The sequence below is a fragment of the Lipomyces tetrasporus genome (assembly GCF_029532465.1).
Source record: "Lipomyces tetrasporus strain NRRL Y-64009 chromosome Unknown POJ06scaffold_12, whole genome shotgun sequence".
Classification (NCBI taxonomy): Eukaryota; Fungi; Ascomycota; class Lipomycetes; order Lipomycetales; family Lipomycetaceae; genus Lipomyces; species Lipomyces tetrasporus.
Genome location: NW_026611607.1, coordinates 630,640 through 645,424, shown reverse-complemented (window position 1 = coordinate 645,424; position 14,785 = coordinate 630,640). Strand labels below are relative to the sequence as shown.

General features: G+C 45.7%; 6 protein-coding genes across 6 annotated transcripts; 2 read left to right on the top strand and 4 right to left on the bottom strand.

Annotated features, from left to right (window-relative positions):
• Positions 1-1,017: 1,017 nt before the first annotated feature.
• Positions 1,018-2,408, bottom strand: POJ06DRAFT_278670 (uncharacterized protein; the record flags this gene model as incomplete). Its single annotated transcript, XM_056189751.1, has 2 exons — positions 2,033-2,408; positions 1,018-1,982 (listed from the first exon to the last, which is right to left on the bottom strand). The coding sequence occupies exons 1-2, from the start codon at positions 2,220-2,222 to the stop codon at positions 1,018-1,020; spliced, it is 1,155 nt and encodes a 384-aa protein (XP_056040616.1). The 5' UTR covers positions 2,223-2,408.
• Positions 2,409-3,628: 1,220 nt separating this feature from the next.
• Positions 3,629-4,519, bottom strand: POJ06DRAFT_286577 (uncharacterized protein). Its single transcript, XM_056190226.1, has 2 exons — positions 4,262-4,519; positions 3,629-4,202 (listed from the first exon to the last, which is right to left on the bottom strand). Exons 1-2 carry the CDS (start codon positions 4,505-4,507, stop codon positions 3,873-3,875), a joined length of 576 nt encoding a protein of 191 aa, XP_056040615.1. The 5' UTR covers positions 4,508-4,519; the 3' UTR covers positions 3,629-3,872.
• Positions 4,520-5,781: 1,262 nt separating this feature from the next.
• POJ06DRAFT_241168 (GroES-like protein) lies at positions 5,782-7,509 on the bottom strand (the record flags this gene model as incomplete). The annotated part of the gene is made up of 7 exons (XM_056186120.1): positions 5,782-6,066; positions 6,124-6,479; positions 6,535-6,627; positions 6,681-6,891; positions 6,942-7,084; positions 7,144-7,311; positions 7,338-7,509. 7 exons carry the CDS (start codon positions 7,507-7,509, stop codon positions 5,782-5,784), a joined length of 1,428 nt encoding a protein of 475 aa, XP_056040614.1.
• A 625-nt stretch (positions 7,510-8,134) lies between these two features.
• POJ06DRAFT_262681 (uncharacterized protein) lies at positions 8,135-8,871 on the top strand. Its single transcript, XM_056188786.1, has one exon. The coding sequence runs from the start codon at positions 8,387-8,389 to the stop codon at positions 8,735-8,737; it is 351 nt and encodes a 116-aa protein (XP_056040613.1). The 5' UTR covers positions 8,135-8,386; the 3' UTR covers positions 8,738-8,871.
• Positions 8,872-9,321: 450 nt separating this feature from the next.
• POJ06DRAFT_286573 (uncharacterized protein) lies at positions 9,322-10,402 on the bottom strand (the record flags this gene model as incomplete). Its single annotated transcript, XM_056190225.1, has 2 exons — positions 9,322-10,349; positions 10,373-10,402. The coding sequence occupies 2 exons, from the start codon at positions 10,400-10,402 to the stop codon at positions 9,660-9,662; spliced, it is 720 nt and encodes a 239-aa protein (XP_056040612.1). The 3' UTR covers positions 9,322-9,659.
• A 1,162-nt stretch (positions 10,403-11,564) lies between these two features.
• POJ06DRAFT_40564 (uncharacterized protein) lies at positions 11,565-13,240 on the top strand. Its single transcript, XM_056190986.1, has 2 exons — positions 11,565-11,740; positions 11,791-13,240. Exons 1-2 carry the CDS (start codon positions 11,722-11,724, stop codon positions 13,065-13,067), a joined length of 1,296 nt encoding a protein of 431 aa, XP_056040611.1. The 5' UTR covers positions 11,565-11,721; the 3' UTR covers positions 13,068-13,240.
• The last annotated feature ends 1,545 nt before the right edge of the window (positions 13,241-14,785 follow it).

Genomic DNA, 14,785 nt, shown 5'->3' with positions numbered 1-14,785 from the left:
ATGAGGAAACCATTGAAGATGGTCCGAGTGATATAGATACGGAGACTTGTTTGTAAAAATAGATGTCTCATTATGCCTATCATTTTGTCCCGATACGTTGCCATATCGCACGATAATGGATAAAAACGATTGCGATATGCGATAACAGCTTTATCGCATATCGCATAGCGTTTAAAGCCTGAGTATTCAACAGTGCCCTGCATGACGATTTTAAGAGAAATTGGGTTTACCATTAGGGGTGGACACGAATAACGAATATATTCGTATTCGTACGAATATTCATAATTCGAATACGAATAAATGAAGATTCCTTGCTTACTAATGCGAATACGAATAAAATAACTTTTATTCGTAAATTATTCGTAATATTCGTAAATTTTTGAAACAAATGCAATAGGAAATCATGCCTCCCTGGCCTGCCAACCCTTATAAACTGCTCTCAACAACATCAACTTTCTCGTCTCCTCGTCTCGCCATTCAATGAGTGCCTCCGCAAACCTAGAAGGTCTGTCATCATTAAGCAGGTGATAGTCGATTCTGTTAGAGTGCCGAAGACGGTCATATATGGCAAAAAATAGCTCGTCCACCCTGCTGACAGTTGAGATCTCACAATCGCTGTCAGACATCTTCTTGTGAGATAGGATATTGGATTGATCTCCAAGGGATTGAAAATTGGTAGAATAAGACTCGTCGTTCAGTTATTCATTGACGCGTTACCACTTGACGCGTCGTTCAGTTACTCCTTGACGCGTCATGATTGGCTGCATTAAAGTTCGACCACTGCGCTAGCGTCTTGGCAGAATTACGAATAATATTCGTTATTCGTATTCGACGTTCCATATTTTATTCGTTACGAATAAAGCAATTTCTGCGAATACGAATAACGAATACTAATAGAAAAAAATGTTATTCGCGCCCACCCCTAACCATAGGAGGGCATCTAAATTTAAAACATAAGTCCCAAATATAACTCTACAACTTATAGAAATTTTGGTAAACAAATGTGTGTGGAACAAGTTACCTTTGGTGTCGGGTGCTATTACTCATGGCATAGTTATCATACAACTCAACATTCCCCGACCGATGAACCACCAAAATCCCCATCTCAATATCCATCGCTAACTTGTCAAGCTTATCCGTGACCCCCATGCCCGTGAACGACTTCCACAGCGGCTCACCGTGCTCGAATATCTCGTCCATTTCCTCTAGAGTGCGTTGCTTCGTCTCGGGCATGGTAAATAAGACATGAATGAATGCCGCGATATTGAAGAACCCGAAGAGGAAGAACATGCCCCATCTGATGGAGCGAAGCAATGACGGGACTGCGAAGCCGAGAGCGAAATTAGTGGCCCAATTGGATGCCGTCGCGATCGAGACTGATTTCGCGCGCACGCGGAGTGGGACGACCTCCGGGGGGTATATCCAGCTTACGGGTCCCCAGGCCACGGCGAACGTGCCAACGGCGAGACAAGAGCAGGCTAAGATAGTGCGACTCACGGCGAGATGACCAATGATTACCCAAGTGTATGGCTGAGTCAGGTCAGGGTTGGGTTCACCGTACTGCATGAGCAGGCCCCCTATGAGTAAGAGCCAAAAGCTCATAACAAGCGCACCGACCAGAACACTGGGTCGGCGACCCCACTGATCCGTCCACACAATAGATGGGATCGTCATGACCATATTAACAACGTACTGGAGCGACGCTGAGATCCTCAAGTGGCGAATTCCCGCTGACGTGAGGATGTACACGATATAGTACATCATCACGTTCATGCCACTCAGCTGACTCCATATCTGGATTGCCATCGAGAGGAAGACCCGTTTGCGTATCTTTTTCGAGAACAGTTCACGAAATGGGTTGGACTGTTCCTCGCGCTCGAGTCGCACCTGGTCTTCGATTTCCTTGTACTCTGCAAGCACGAGTGGGTCGTTGATATCATTTTGCGCCGAGCGCAAGAACGCCAACACCTGCAGCGATTCGTCTCACTTGTCCTTGCTCGCGAGCCACCGTGGAGAGCGAGGCAACCAGAACAGGCCGAGAAACAGGATAATGGCTGGTATGACGTGATGCCTCCCTGCCGCGTCCCCAGGGGATTGCCGTAGAATTTCTGGTACTGTTCAGTTCCGATTACGCCGGACACGGACGCGATGTCGAAGCCGAATAGCAGGCCGCCAAGAGCCACGAATGCTGATATCGTGTAGACATTTAGATTGCGTAGCATTGTGGATGGCCCGCCACGGATACGCCGGATGGAGGAGTGCGGGCCGGCAGTTGTAGCTGGTCGTGAGTATGGACGAGCAGTTGCTGGCTGCTGATTCCATGTCCACAGTGGGTTATTTCTTCCCCAATCCAAACCTTCATGTTTGACAGCATTAGTCGCCCAAGCAACATTGACGTGAACCACGAGGGGCGGCCCAAAGTCACCACGTGATTTTGTGGGTGGTTGTAAAAAACAATTCAGTGCACGTGATTTGCTCGTCAAACTCATTCCTGCACATTTCACGTGATGCGCAAAGATAAACGTTATGCATTTATGCCATAGTGCACGCGAGGTTTAGTTAGCTTATAAGCGTGTAGGACGCGTCAACGCGTCGAAGGCAACAATCATGAATAAATTGTTATTCACCAGAGCGCCATTTACATTCTGCCGCTTTCGTTTACATTCTGCCGCTTTCGTAGTAAAAAAAATATAAGTCACATCGAAGACTACCGGAGTCATTGGAACTAGAGTGAGTTTGTACATTAGCTTCAGCTTTATAATAGGTTTGTCATTATCTAGAGTCTATTTCGGATGCAATAGCAAGTATTAGAGCCATCTTTGCTTGCTAATGCATTGGCATTTACGCGCGAGTTAGGGCTGGTCAAAATTTGGCACTTTCAGCGCAGTGGTCGGTTCTTGCTGTCCCGCACCATATGATACACACTTGATTGCTCGAACTCTATACGGGACCTTCTAGTGACAACGCTGCCGAAGATTGAAATATTGTATGATCCCAAACGGCCACGGAAAAATCAGTAACATAAAAGTCAGAATATTCATGTCCTCTCGCTAATGTGGTCTGTATCCATGCTGTTCGGCACGTTGAGATTGCATTAATTTTGTGTGTCGTAATAAGGTCAGTCACGTGCTATTCAATGTGCAGCCAAGTGACCTCGCGTACTCGCTTCGAAATGATATCCCTGGTTGATCCGTCCTTGGTTTCGAAATTTCGTCGATAAATTCACGAAATTGTCATGCACGGAGAGTTATCCGGCGTTACTTTGTATACCATCTATTGCATCGGTCGGTGGCACATCCTCGGTCCCGTACTCTATCTTCACCAAAGGCTAGAAGAGGAAGTCCAAAGCAGACCAGATCGATGGATTCCACGAGAAACTTGCAGGGCAACTGGAGTCTGGGACTCCCTGCAGTGTAGATGGGTCAATATTGTGGAGAAAGAGGAGGAGTTTGAAGTTGAAAACGTTGCTTGCTGGGAGGCAGGATTTTGTTGGTGCCATGACGTGCCCTACAAATTGCCAGATGACTTGCATCGTCTGAAAATATAAGAATCCCATTTCGAATGAATCTTACAAACATGATACGGTTTCCTATCAGCTTCCTAGAGCAGGCAGAAGCTCGTGCATGGTATTGAAAATCCTACTCTTTACATACTTTATCCAGTAGCCGCCCCACAAAGACTACTCCAGTCTGCTTAAAAGATCGGGATCGCATGGCGCTCCTTAAGTGGGTCGCTTAGGCTAAGATACGAATGACTGCGCAAAAGCAGATTCAATTACCAAACGATTGTGGCAACTAATCTTCAATAACTTCAGCCCACCAAGTAAATGAGAGATTTGTAACCAATTCCAAACATCCATATTCAGTAGAGTGTCACGCAGTCTTCGGCTCCTCCGGGAATTTCTTGAAAATGTCCCTGACCTTATCAATTGGAGCAGTAAGCAAAGCAACCGCAGTCTCGAATGGTGGCTTACTCGGCGCTGACGGATGACTGCGCGTAGGTACAAAGAGCTTAGTTCGAGAGAAGGTCTTTGCAAGTTTCATGCTCTCCTCGGCGCTCAGAGCTCTTTCAATTTGTGGTAACTGGACTTCTTCCTCAGTCTTTATATGGCCTTTAAGTTCATCCATGACTTTATTGAGCACGGGAATAAAATTCCTGTCAGTAGCTTTCATAGACTGGAAAGTATACAAATCATCTTTCGCCTGTAGTAGTCGAAGTTAGTAAACTTACAGTAGCAAACGAAATTCGGTCTCCAACATACGGTCTGGTGCTCGGCACGGTCCTTATCTGCTACTGTCTGTCCGTCCTGGAGGTACTTTTCGAATGCCGGGTAGAGAACAATCTCTTCGCCGATGGAATGTGTTGCTACCTCCCACACGAACTGATTGGCCCATCTTGTCCGCGTGTCAAGGTCATCGGAATTAATAATAGACTCGTAACAATTCTCGATGTCACGATGATCTTGCTTGACCGCGTCGATAATATGCGATTGTTTAGTCGCACTCATTTCGCTATAATTTCGATTGCGCGTTAGAGCTGCCGATACCGTTAAAGCCTGCTTCGCTGCTGCTCGTGTGAATAGTGATCCACTTGTTAGAAGAGTTGGAAGACCATTCATTGACGATGTTTTGTATAAGACACGTTGGCCGGCCCGGACTGTAATGCTTGTTAGCGAAAGCAATCAGCTATACCGTACACAATAATGACGAAGGCGCAAATGCAAGATGGGACACTTGTAGACCGTTTTTAGGGCTGATCGGCAACGTCAGACTTGGGTAAATTCAGTAGAATTACACGTCACATAAGCATTTGCGGTTGTAATACTGAGACTGACGAGACGATGATCTACAACTTTGAGTTTAAAGCTGAGCTGCAGCTTGCAAGCCTTAATTTCCCATCGTGCAGTAGTCTACGCGTCATATGCTCATTAGAGTTTCATTTTCCTTGACGCTTGCCCGACGCTAGTACAAACCCCAACCCGTTCACATGTGTTCTTTCAATGCGACTAACGTGATCGGCAAGCGAATGGATTGTCCCAGCGAGAGGATCGGTCGAAATTCCATACAAAGTAGCGATTTTTAAACCTCTAAAACTCGACGAAATCTTTCTTAATTACGCTCGAGTAGCTAGATATCGACGACTTACATCATCGCTTTAAAAACGATTGATGTTTATATTGATGATTATATTTACTGAAATCCTGTAAACCCCTGAAACCCTTTAGCCGTAATTTAAGATACCTGGGTAATTAATAAGATTATCTCTAAAAAAGAGGCTTGATAATGATTTATAGTCCATTATTTATAAAATTTAAAATTTTAGGTAAGAACTGCTAGCGTCGCTAAGATATAGATGTTTAAAAATCGCTACTTTGTATGGAATTTCGACCGATCCGCTCGCTGGGACGATCCACTCGCTTCCCGATCACGTTAGTCTAATTCGACTGTGGCTAGCACCTCAACTAACCAGAGTGAAATACATGTTATAGCAGCATATATGTTAAAGCGTCGGCGAAAACAGCGAGATTGAGTGGGCAATAGACCACCTTTGATCGACAAACTCAATTATGTCTTGTACTTTACATAACAATAACTCCGATCATAAGGAATGACATGTTATGTTATCCCACACGCAATTCAAGGATTGATTGAAATAGATTGCGCTTTTGCGCTGAGAGAAAATTCCCCAAATTACCCTTCATTTTGTTCGTTTTGTACAATTGCAGCTAGCGTGGACGGCACAACTTCACGACAACCGATACATTACGGCTCTTCGCACCATCTACAGCTTAAACTGCGTCACTGCCGGCGTTCCTGGAGCAGGTGCGAATGAGTACTGTGTCTGCACGAACACTTTCTGCATTCCATCCTCCCTCTTGTCAAACTTGTGATACACCTCATCGAGCTCCTCAAGCAGGACGCGATGAGTTACCATCTTGAGCGGGTCAATCTCGCCGTCTTCAACCTTTTTCAGCAACTTGTGCCAGTACTTGTGCACAGGTGCTTGGCCATTGCCAATCAGGCGGATACCGCGCTCCATCAGTGCGCCGATGTTGAAGTGGTTTGTCTTGAAACTGTGTTAGCTGACTCGCATACAGCGAACGATGTGAAATATAAGACGTACATAGCCTACATATACACCAGTAACGCCGCAGGAACCAAAACCCTTGCACGACGTGATCATCTCGTTGATAATCTCACTGGTGTCTGTCTCCATGCCTAGGAGCATCTCGAAATAATGTGCCCAGCCTTTAGCGTACTCTCCTGCAGCACACTCGATGCAAACATCTGGACCCTTGTGGACCATAGTGTGGAGCCTTGTAGTGACAGACTCCCCTTTGCCAAGCTTGGTGTAGTCGATGGTCTCGATATTTGGATACTTAGACTTGAGAAAGTCTAGCCGCCAGTTCTTATCGATGACGATCACGCGAGAGGCGCCGCAATGAAAAGCGAAGTCTGCTGTCATTTGCCCAACAGGACCTGGATATTCGGTTAATATCATGAAATCGCATCAGCATAGAACGCTCGGTCGTACCTGCGCCCCAAATGGCTACAACATGACCCTTATGGACGCCAGTGTCGAGAACGGCATGCCAGGCCGTGCACAAGACATCTGACAGATAGAGACCTGGCGATTCATATCAGCAACCACAAAATGACGTCTAGCATTGGAATAAATACCTTTCTCGTCAGGGACATTATCAGGAAGTTTCAACAAGTTGACGTCCCCGTAAGGCACACGAACGTATTCTGCCTGTCCACCGGCAAAGCCACCAGTGAAGTGGGAATAGCCGAATATGCCTGCCACCCGCCCACCATACATGGTAGTTTGGATTGTATTATCGCTAGTCCTCTCGCATTGTGACGAGAGTTTATCCTTGCAGTATACACACTGGGGGGAAGTTAGCATCGAAACGTTTAATTGCATCTTCGGATAGGTACCTCTCCGCACGCAATCTGGAAGGATGCTACGACTCTGTCTCCAACTTTGAAGCTTTTGCCCATAGCTTTCGGTCCAATGGATTCAACTACACCACAGAATTCATGGCCAAGAATATCCCCCTTTTCCATCTGCTGGATGGCGCCTGCATGAAAGGTTGTCAGGTGGTGCGAATGCGACTCACCCGCTACAACATCTGCTTACCGTGCAACAGATGAAGGTCACTGCCACAGACAGTGGTACCGGTAACTTTGACAATGACATCCCTGTCTTCGACAATTCTCGGCTTCGGGCATTCAACTATAGTGACATCAGATCCTAACCTATCTTTGCCATTTTCCCGCTGTATGCAAGATCGTTTGAAGAGGGGGACTTGGAAATGCACAGGGTAGACTCACCCACTTCCACTTTGTTCTTTCCCATCCACACCAAGGCCTTCATTTTCGCTCCACTAGGGTCGGCATACTTTTGCGCGTCCTTAGCTGGATTACTGATATCTTGCTGTAGAGTACTTGTCCCCTCGTGGCCCGCGGCCCTTTCGACATAGGTGGCGGCTTGAGCTGTTGCCATGTTGACGGTGTACTGTGGAGTGGTGATTTCGTGAAATACTGTTCTCGGACTATTGTTATCTACTGCACGAGAAGTGATGGAAAGGAACCGGGAAGATTGAGATTGGAAATTAGTGTTGCATTACAACGCGGAATCGCATCGCGGACGTGGGGAAGGATCGTCCGCGCAACGAGTACTTAGACAAGACAAACATTTCGCGCAACGATGAGCGAAGGAACACAGATTGAGAAGAGCAAGTGTCGAGTTGCTTCTGATCCGTCGCGCTATGCCGTCATGTCTCTCTATTTGAGTCTGGTCACGTGCACTCATGCAAAACCTCTCATGCCGCCGGCGAATCGTCGACGCCCACGATTCGAAATCTCGTGACTCGCGCAACCCCTTCATGCGACGCCGTTTGCAATAAGTTCGGTTTTAATTCATGGTGGTGGCCAGGTGTATTAAGGTGAGGCTCGTGACCCAGAAATTGACGTCACCTGTCGCGTTGACGCATAGTTTCCCTTTTCAATCTTCTGAGGCCGTTTTGACGCAACGCGTGCGCGGAGATGGCCACTCCTTCGCCGTTGTATGCAAAGATGTTTTATATATGGTCGCGCTCCGCGGCGGGATGAATCTCTAATCCTACTAGTCTAACTTTGGAACCATAACCGTGCGTTATCAAGATTATACCTGCAAAATGACCTTCTGTCTACACACGACCTTTATACACATTGCCCAAGTCATTGGTATTACGGGCGCAGCGTTCCTATCTGGTATAGTCACTATTACCATTACATAGGTAGTAAGCTAACCACGCCACTCTGCAGGCGCGATAATAGTGTTGTCGCTGGTCGCCATTCCTGCTATCAAGGGACCTAAGATCACCGTCCCGGACACCCCTATGCGATTCCGCACGTTCTATACAGCCGGCCTCACCATTTTCCCATTCCTAGTGATTCTTCCGACTGCTTCATTTGCCTTTCTTGCGTGGAGGGTAGCAGCTGGGAGAATGGCGTATGGCTTTGCTGCGGCAAGTACGTTTGTGGCCGCGCCGTTTACACTACTAGTGCAAGGAATGACCACTAAGGCTATAATTTCTAAAGCGGATGTCGTGGAGTCGAAAACTCGAGGAGGCTCAGAAGCCGAAGGCCTGGAGGCATTGCTGGATCGATGGGCATTGTTGAATGGCATCAAAGGGCTGCTGCCACTTCTAGGAGCCGTGGTGGGGTTGAGTACTATTTTGATGTGTTGACGAGTTCGGTGGTACGCGGCACTACGTATAAGTTATCAAGCAGACTACAATCCTTTTTCCTCCTATGAAATTAGTCGTATACTTGTGTTGCCATGATCCAAAATGAGTAATATATTTTACGTCGTTAAATTAGACAAAGTCAAACACAAATGAGCGTTAACGGCCATTAATTGATCTTCAGATGTCCAATGTCGAAGCCGGTCAAATCATATATGTACGAATTACGTACTTACCCGGGTTTAGATAACTCTGGTGGTACTGACTTGCGGCGGACGGGTTGAGGTCTACTTACGCTAGTTCCAAAGAGGAATAGTGGGTTTACTCTCCATGAATCTCCAATAAAAATTAAATAGAACAATTTTGCACATTGACCTTTAGTGTGTTATATTTAAATTTAAAATAAAAATAGGATAGGAAAGTCTTAAATAAAGTAATTTTTCCAATTTTCGATGTAACTTATGTGCTAACCTTAATCTTCAAATGTCTATAACCAACTAACATTTATATATTTAATGTAAACTAATTAACTATTGGTTAACTTAAAAGATAATCTAAATATTATGATGAAGCAGTAACTCTAGTGCCTTATTTTTGGCCGTTTTATTTCGACAACGGTTGGATACGTATTTACATTACTGACTGAGGAAGATCATAAGTAGAGTACAATTTACAAACCTATAAATTATTGGCTCGTGATTGATTTTCAATCCGCTAAAGTTCTGTGCTGCTCAGAGTACCGCTATATAAAGCAAGCTTATAGAACGCTAGCAGTGTTTGAACATGCAATTAGTCGAGCCACCAAGTCAAATTCAGAGTGTTAAGCGTCCATGTGCTTAAGTGCAATTTTTCATGAAGTAAAACATCCATGTGACTGACATAACCTTAACCTCAATAGTTCAAACTATGTTCGACAAGTATATGCTCAAACATCTGCTGAAGTTCCTCCGGCTCTTATCCGGCCATAAACAAGACCTCCGTCCTTCCCTGCAATTGCAAAATCATAATACAGACCGGCATCAGTCGGGAATTCTTTGCGGCTATTCGCGAACGCCAGCTTTATGTCGTCCGCAAACTTTCTGACAACTTTTCGGGCGTCAAATTTCACAGCACTGTTGTCGGCATCCTTTTCGTTGACTGGATGTGCAAACTGCACTTCCAGGCTCAGGTTTCGTCTTATCACCTTAACCAGTATCGCGACTCCGAAAAATTGTGAACAAACGGACATTGCAGTCGATACAATGATTATAATAACCGGCCAAGATATCTTGCTGTGGCCGTGCAATTCATTCAACGAAAAGGGGACAAGATTTGTCAGCGCGGAGCTCCAGACTAATACTGCGAGCAAAATCTGAAACCAGACTTCTTTAGTCCATTTGATGGCAATCTCCATCCTTTCCGATGAGTTGAATAACGCCAAGTCGGACGATGCCCAGTTCTCGTCCTTAGTGTTGAAATAGACAGTGGCACAAGCTGCATCGTCCTCTTTGAATGAGCTCTTCAGAGTGGTAGTGATGACGAATAAAGTCAGCACTGCCAAAAACGACCCGCTGACGACCAAGACAGACGTGATTAGGAAGCTGATTTCACCGTTGACATGACCAAGAATGGTAGACTTCCGAACTTAGCGTATACTACCATCATCACTGCTGAGACAAAGAGAACCATTCTTTTCTGTCTGGGAGTACGGGTGCCGATAAGGACAGATGGAACATACGGCGAATTCTGATACGAGTATGAATGTTTTTCCTCGAGAGTGTGCAGCAGTAGGAACAGCACTAACAACCCTTGTGGAGACTCCGCGCTCGCGAAAACTGCGGGTCCCCGACAGGAGCGACCCAAAGATGGCCAAAAGTGGCGGAGTGCTTAAAAGGCGTGTCGTAGAAAAATTCAGTTCGGAGGTGCCCCGATTGCCCCGATGCCATAATTAGAGAGCGGTAAGTTTGCCAGCAAATAGCAATACCGGCCGCTTCTACCCCCAGCGAGATGCCCAATGTCTCTTCATAGTCACTATTATTAATAGATTAGGTCGTACGTAGGTATAGTAGACCCTCAAGGTTTGTAATATTTCATCGGATAGATGACATAACGGATTGATTAACTTAGGAAGATCCCAAATAACACCGAATTTCTGAACTTCTGACACCCAATAGTACCAGAATAATTGTTGTACAGTGATCTGGACTGACTAGAGCGTATGCATGGTCAACACAATTGTATCAGAGAGCGTTTGAGACTTATAAGGTCGCCCGATTTCTGGGGGGAATACCTTAAAAGGGCCCCAAGTTTCTCGCCCTAAGAAATTTTAAAATCAGGCTATGCCGTTTTAGGTTAGCACGACATTCTGAGAAGTACTGGTCTACTGGATCGTCGCGGCGGTCAGCTCAAAGAACCAGTCTTTAGATACTAGGAAAAGCGAACCAAATTTTCATCTGTCAAGTACCGACGACTTGACTTACTCAGGCCTCAGGGATGCCAACCTTGCTTCCACTATTCTGGTCCTCTCTTCTGGAGCGAGTTGTTCTAATGAGATTTTCCTCCAGTTCGTACACTAACTTCTAAATCTCTAATATCTCCTAAATGGCACGCACTCATCTAATTCGCCATAAATGTAACTCTGCGATGGCACCACTCCGTGGGTACCGTCAGATCTGCAGCCCGAAGAGGCTAACCAGATCAGGTTTAGCTCTACTCAAATAAATTTCTTAGCGCGAAAAACTTGGGGCCCTTTTAAGGTATTATTCCCTTCTGGGGGGCTGAGCCGCAGGACTTCATATCAAATCCTTATCTGAGCTTAAAGTGGCGCCTTCTACTGATTTACAAAACTTCAATTATTAAGGTCCCTTTCACACATTGCTCTCAGAATCGCGAATTTGCATGCCTGACTTGGCTCCCGCGTGCCCTTGACTGATCATCTACAATAATTCTCCGCAGTTCTGTGCGCAACACAGGAGTCCGCAACGAAATCCTAGAATGATCTCGATAAGATGCAGTTATCAATTTCAGGTGCGTTAGGTTGCCCCAACAATCGCCATTTTTATACTAATTGAGTACAGTCGATAATCCTGTCGCTTCCGCGGGCAGTCCATTGTCAGGCATAGTTGACCTGGAGCTACAGAAAGAGACAACAATCGGCGGGATCAAAGTGCGCTTTAGGGGGATCTCGCTGACGACCACAATAAAACACGCCGTACAACTTGACGCCAGAGATATTTCGCAATCGAGATTCAAAGTGAAAGAGTGGCATCTCCACGTTGATATAACCACGTTACTCTTTGTGGGTCAGAGAGGCACGGCCTTACCAGCTGGTAAGCATAGCTTCCCCTATATTATCAACGTTCCAGTATTTTCGAGATGCGACTGCATTACTCGATTGGAGGAGTATAGAAACAAGTCGCTGCATTGGACCTGCACGGCCGCTACGTCAAGGGTAGTCGGCACCACGCCATTACCGCCATCGTTGAAGGCGGATCACGACCGATATGTGCGCTACCGCATTATTGCCATTTTGGAGCGGCCTGGGAAATTGGCGCTTAATATGTCAAAGGTCAAAAATATAATAGTCGTCCCGGTGACGTTCATCCACGCTTTTGACCCATTCCGGAATGATCAAACCAGTCTGGTGAGGAAAGTAAAGGACGCGATATTTACAGTCAAATGCAAAAAGCTACCAGACAGTTATTTTCAAGACGGGTCACTTCAACGGCCAAAACGGTCGTCACGGAGCTTGGTCACGTTTGGATCAAAGGGCACTTACGTCGGCGTACCTACTCAATTAGAAGTTATCCTTTTCAATGACGGCAATGCGCCGATAATGGAGCCATTGAATGTCGAGATATATGCTCACATTCAGGTGGACGACATATCCCGGATAGATGGGATTCTTAATGTCAGGCTTTCGTCGATGAGGATCGAATTAAGGTCGCTCACATCCGGTCTGACGACAGAATTTGAAGGACCGTTGTCAGTAATCAAGAAGACATTGTTTCGGGAAAATTCGCTTAACATTCCATTGACAGCAGAGTCTGACTCTGGTCCACCAAAGTTCCGACTGGACAATCACGTCTTCAGCGACCTTGACATCTCCAAAATAGTCCCCGGTTTTCAGCTTTTGAATTTGCATTACCACCACCAACTCGTCGTTACCGTCGAATTGTGTTTCAACAGTAGTAGTAGCAAGAGTATAGAATGCGTTTGCCCTATTGCCGTTGTTTCTGGCGTCGACTTTGACCTCGATACACACAGATTGATGCCACCTCGATACAACGTAGGGGAAATTCAGTTCGAAGTAGATGATCGGATTGATGATAACGACAGATTTCTTGATTTGTGAATATGTTTAATCATTCAATGACAATGGATCAATGCGAAAGTCTTGATTGTACCGCCTCATCGAGCTGCTAAGAATAACCGTTGAGCAAGGGAACGCCATCCTGCTATCTTTCAGTAAGACTTTCAAACTATCAAACTGAGTGATAAGACGAATTATCCCAAACGGAATGACAATCATTGCGACAAACATCTTGGCCCAGTAAACCTGGTTAATTGGCATAGTTGCGAACAAGATACAAGCAAACTAAAATTTGGTCATGGAATATTAGATATTGCCTCTACGATCCCATCTTCCATCCTCGCGCTCATCAACAACGCAATAATGGTCGACATATATTTTCGAATGTCAAGCTAAAAAATCTGGCAATAACAACACGCGTTTGTGCCCGGAATCCCGTTGAAGCAATAGCACGAGTACCAATATAGGTGGCATAATACTCTCAATGACGTAAACTATGCATATTGACTGCAGAGCGTTATCAAAATTGCTACAACTCGTCGCCACAATCATTCACTAATCCTTCTACTTCCCTTCAAAACTCTAAGACTAGTTAACGGAGTCTGCGCGAGGGGTTTCGTACCATCGATATGCGGTGGAATGTGGCGGGGGTGTATCTGCAGCTGTTGGAGGCTCAGGAAGCGATTCATCTGAGGGTTTGATTGTTGTTCTTGTATAGAGTTGAAAATTTAATGATTTCTGTGTTTCACACCGACACTCCTCCATATAAATAGCCACTTTCCTCATACATAATCCAGCCCGAGTAATCGATATCACGTCTAGCTTTGTGTAAGGGTTGACGGGAATTGCACTATATGTTACGTGGAGCTGGATGGCTTGTAACGATATATTTTAGAATATTATCAATGAGGACTCGGACGGGGAACGAGAGAGAACCAGTCAGACTTGTATTGTTGAACAAAAGAGGAAACAAGTCAAAGTTCTGAAGACCGCCTTCCGGAGCACCGGCTTGGACGAGTGTTGCACCAACCTTCAGCAGATTGAGATATTGACTCATTGGGATTGAAGTGGCGTTTGCAATACAAACAATTAGGTCAAGGGTTTGCCTGTTCTTTTGCAGCCATTCAGGCCTGGAAGTGGCAATGAAGTCAGTCGCACCTATTTTCCGAGCATCAGATTCCTTACTGCGGGTGCGAGAAATCGCTTACACCTTATCTGCACCGAGAGCCGATGCAAAGAGGATACCAAAACGGCCGAGCCCACCGATCCCGAGCGGTCCCGCCTAACTGATCCCGCCGAATCGGTGCCCGTTTCGATAGTCTTAACACGGAATCACGGATACAGTCCCAACGCCTCTTGCATTTGCTACTGGTGGGCCATTTGGGCTCAGTGTGAACGTAATTTTCTCTATGACGAATTTGTGAGCGTCCGTTGTGCCGTCGATCTTGGTGTACGTGGAAGGATGACTGCGTGGATATGTCTCGAGACTAGCAATTTTCCCTCTGAATGCAGAAGGGGGTTCGTCGGGCGGAATGTCATCAACCCAACGCACGCTGGCGATATGTTGGGACAATGACTCGCCCTTACTTTGAGAACTAAGCACGAAGTTTGGCGATGATCAGATTTTTTATGCTGCATTTATAAATGAAGATGGATGCACATATTGTGGAGGTCGTGTATTTATCGCCCCGCTAGCTATAGCTGTGTGTTATAACTTATTGCAATCCAGTATAACGCTCTATGTTTGTCCATGACTCTAT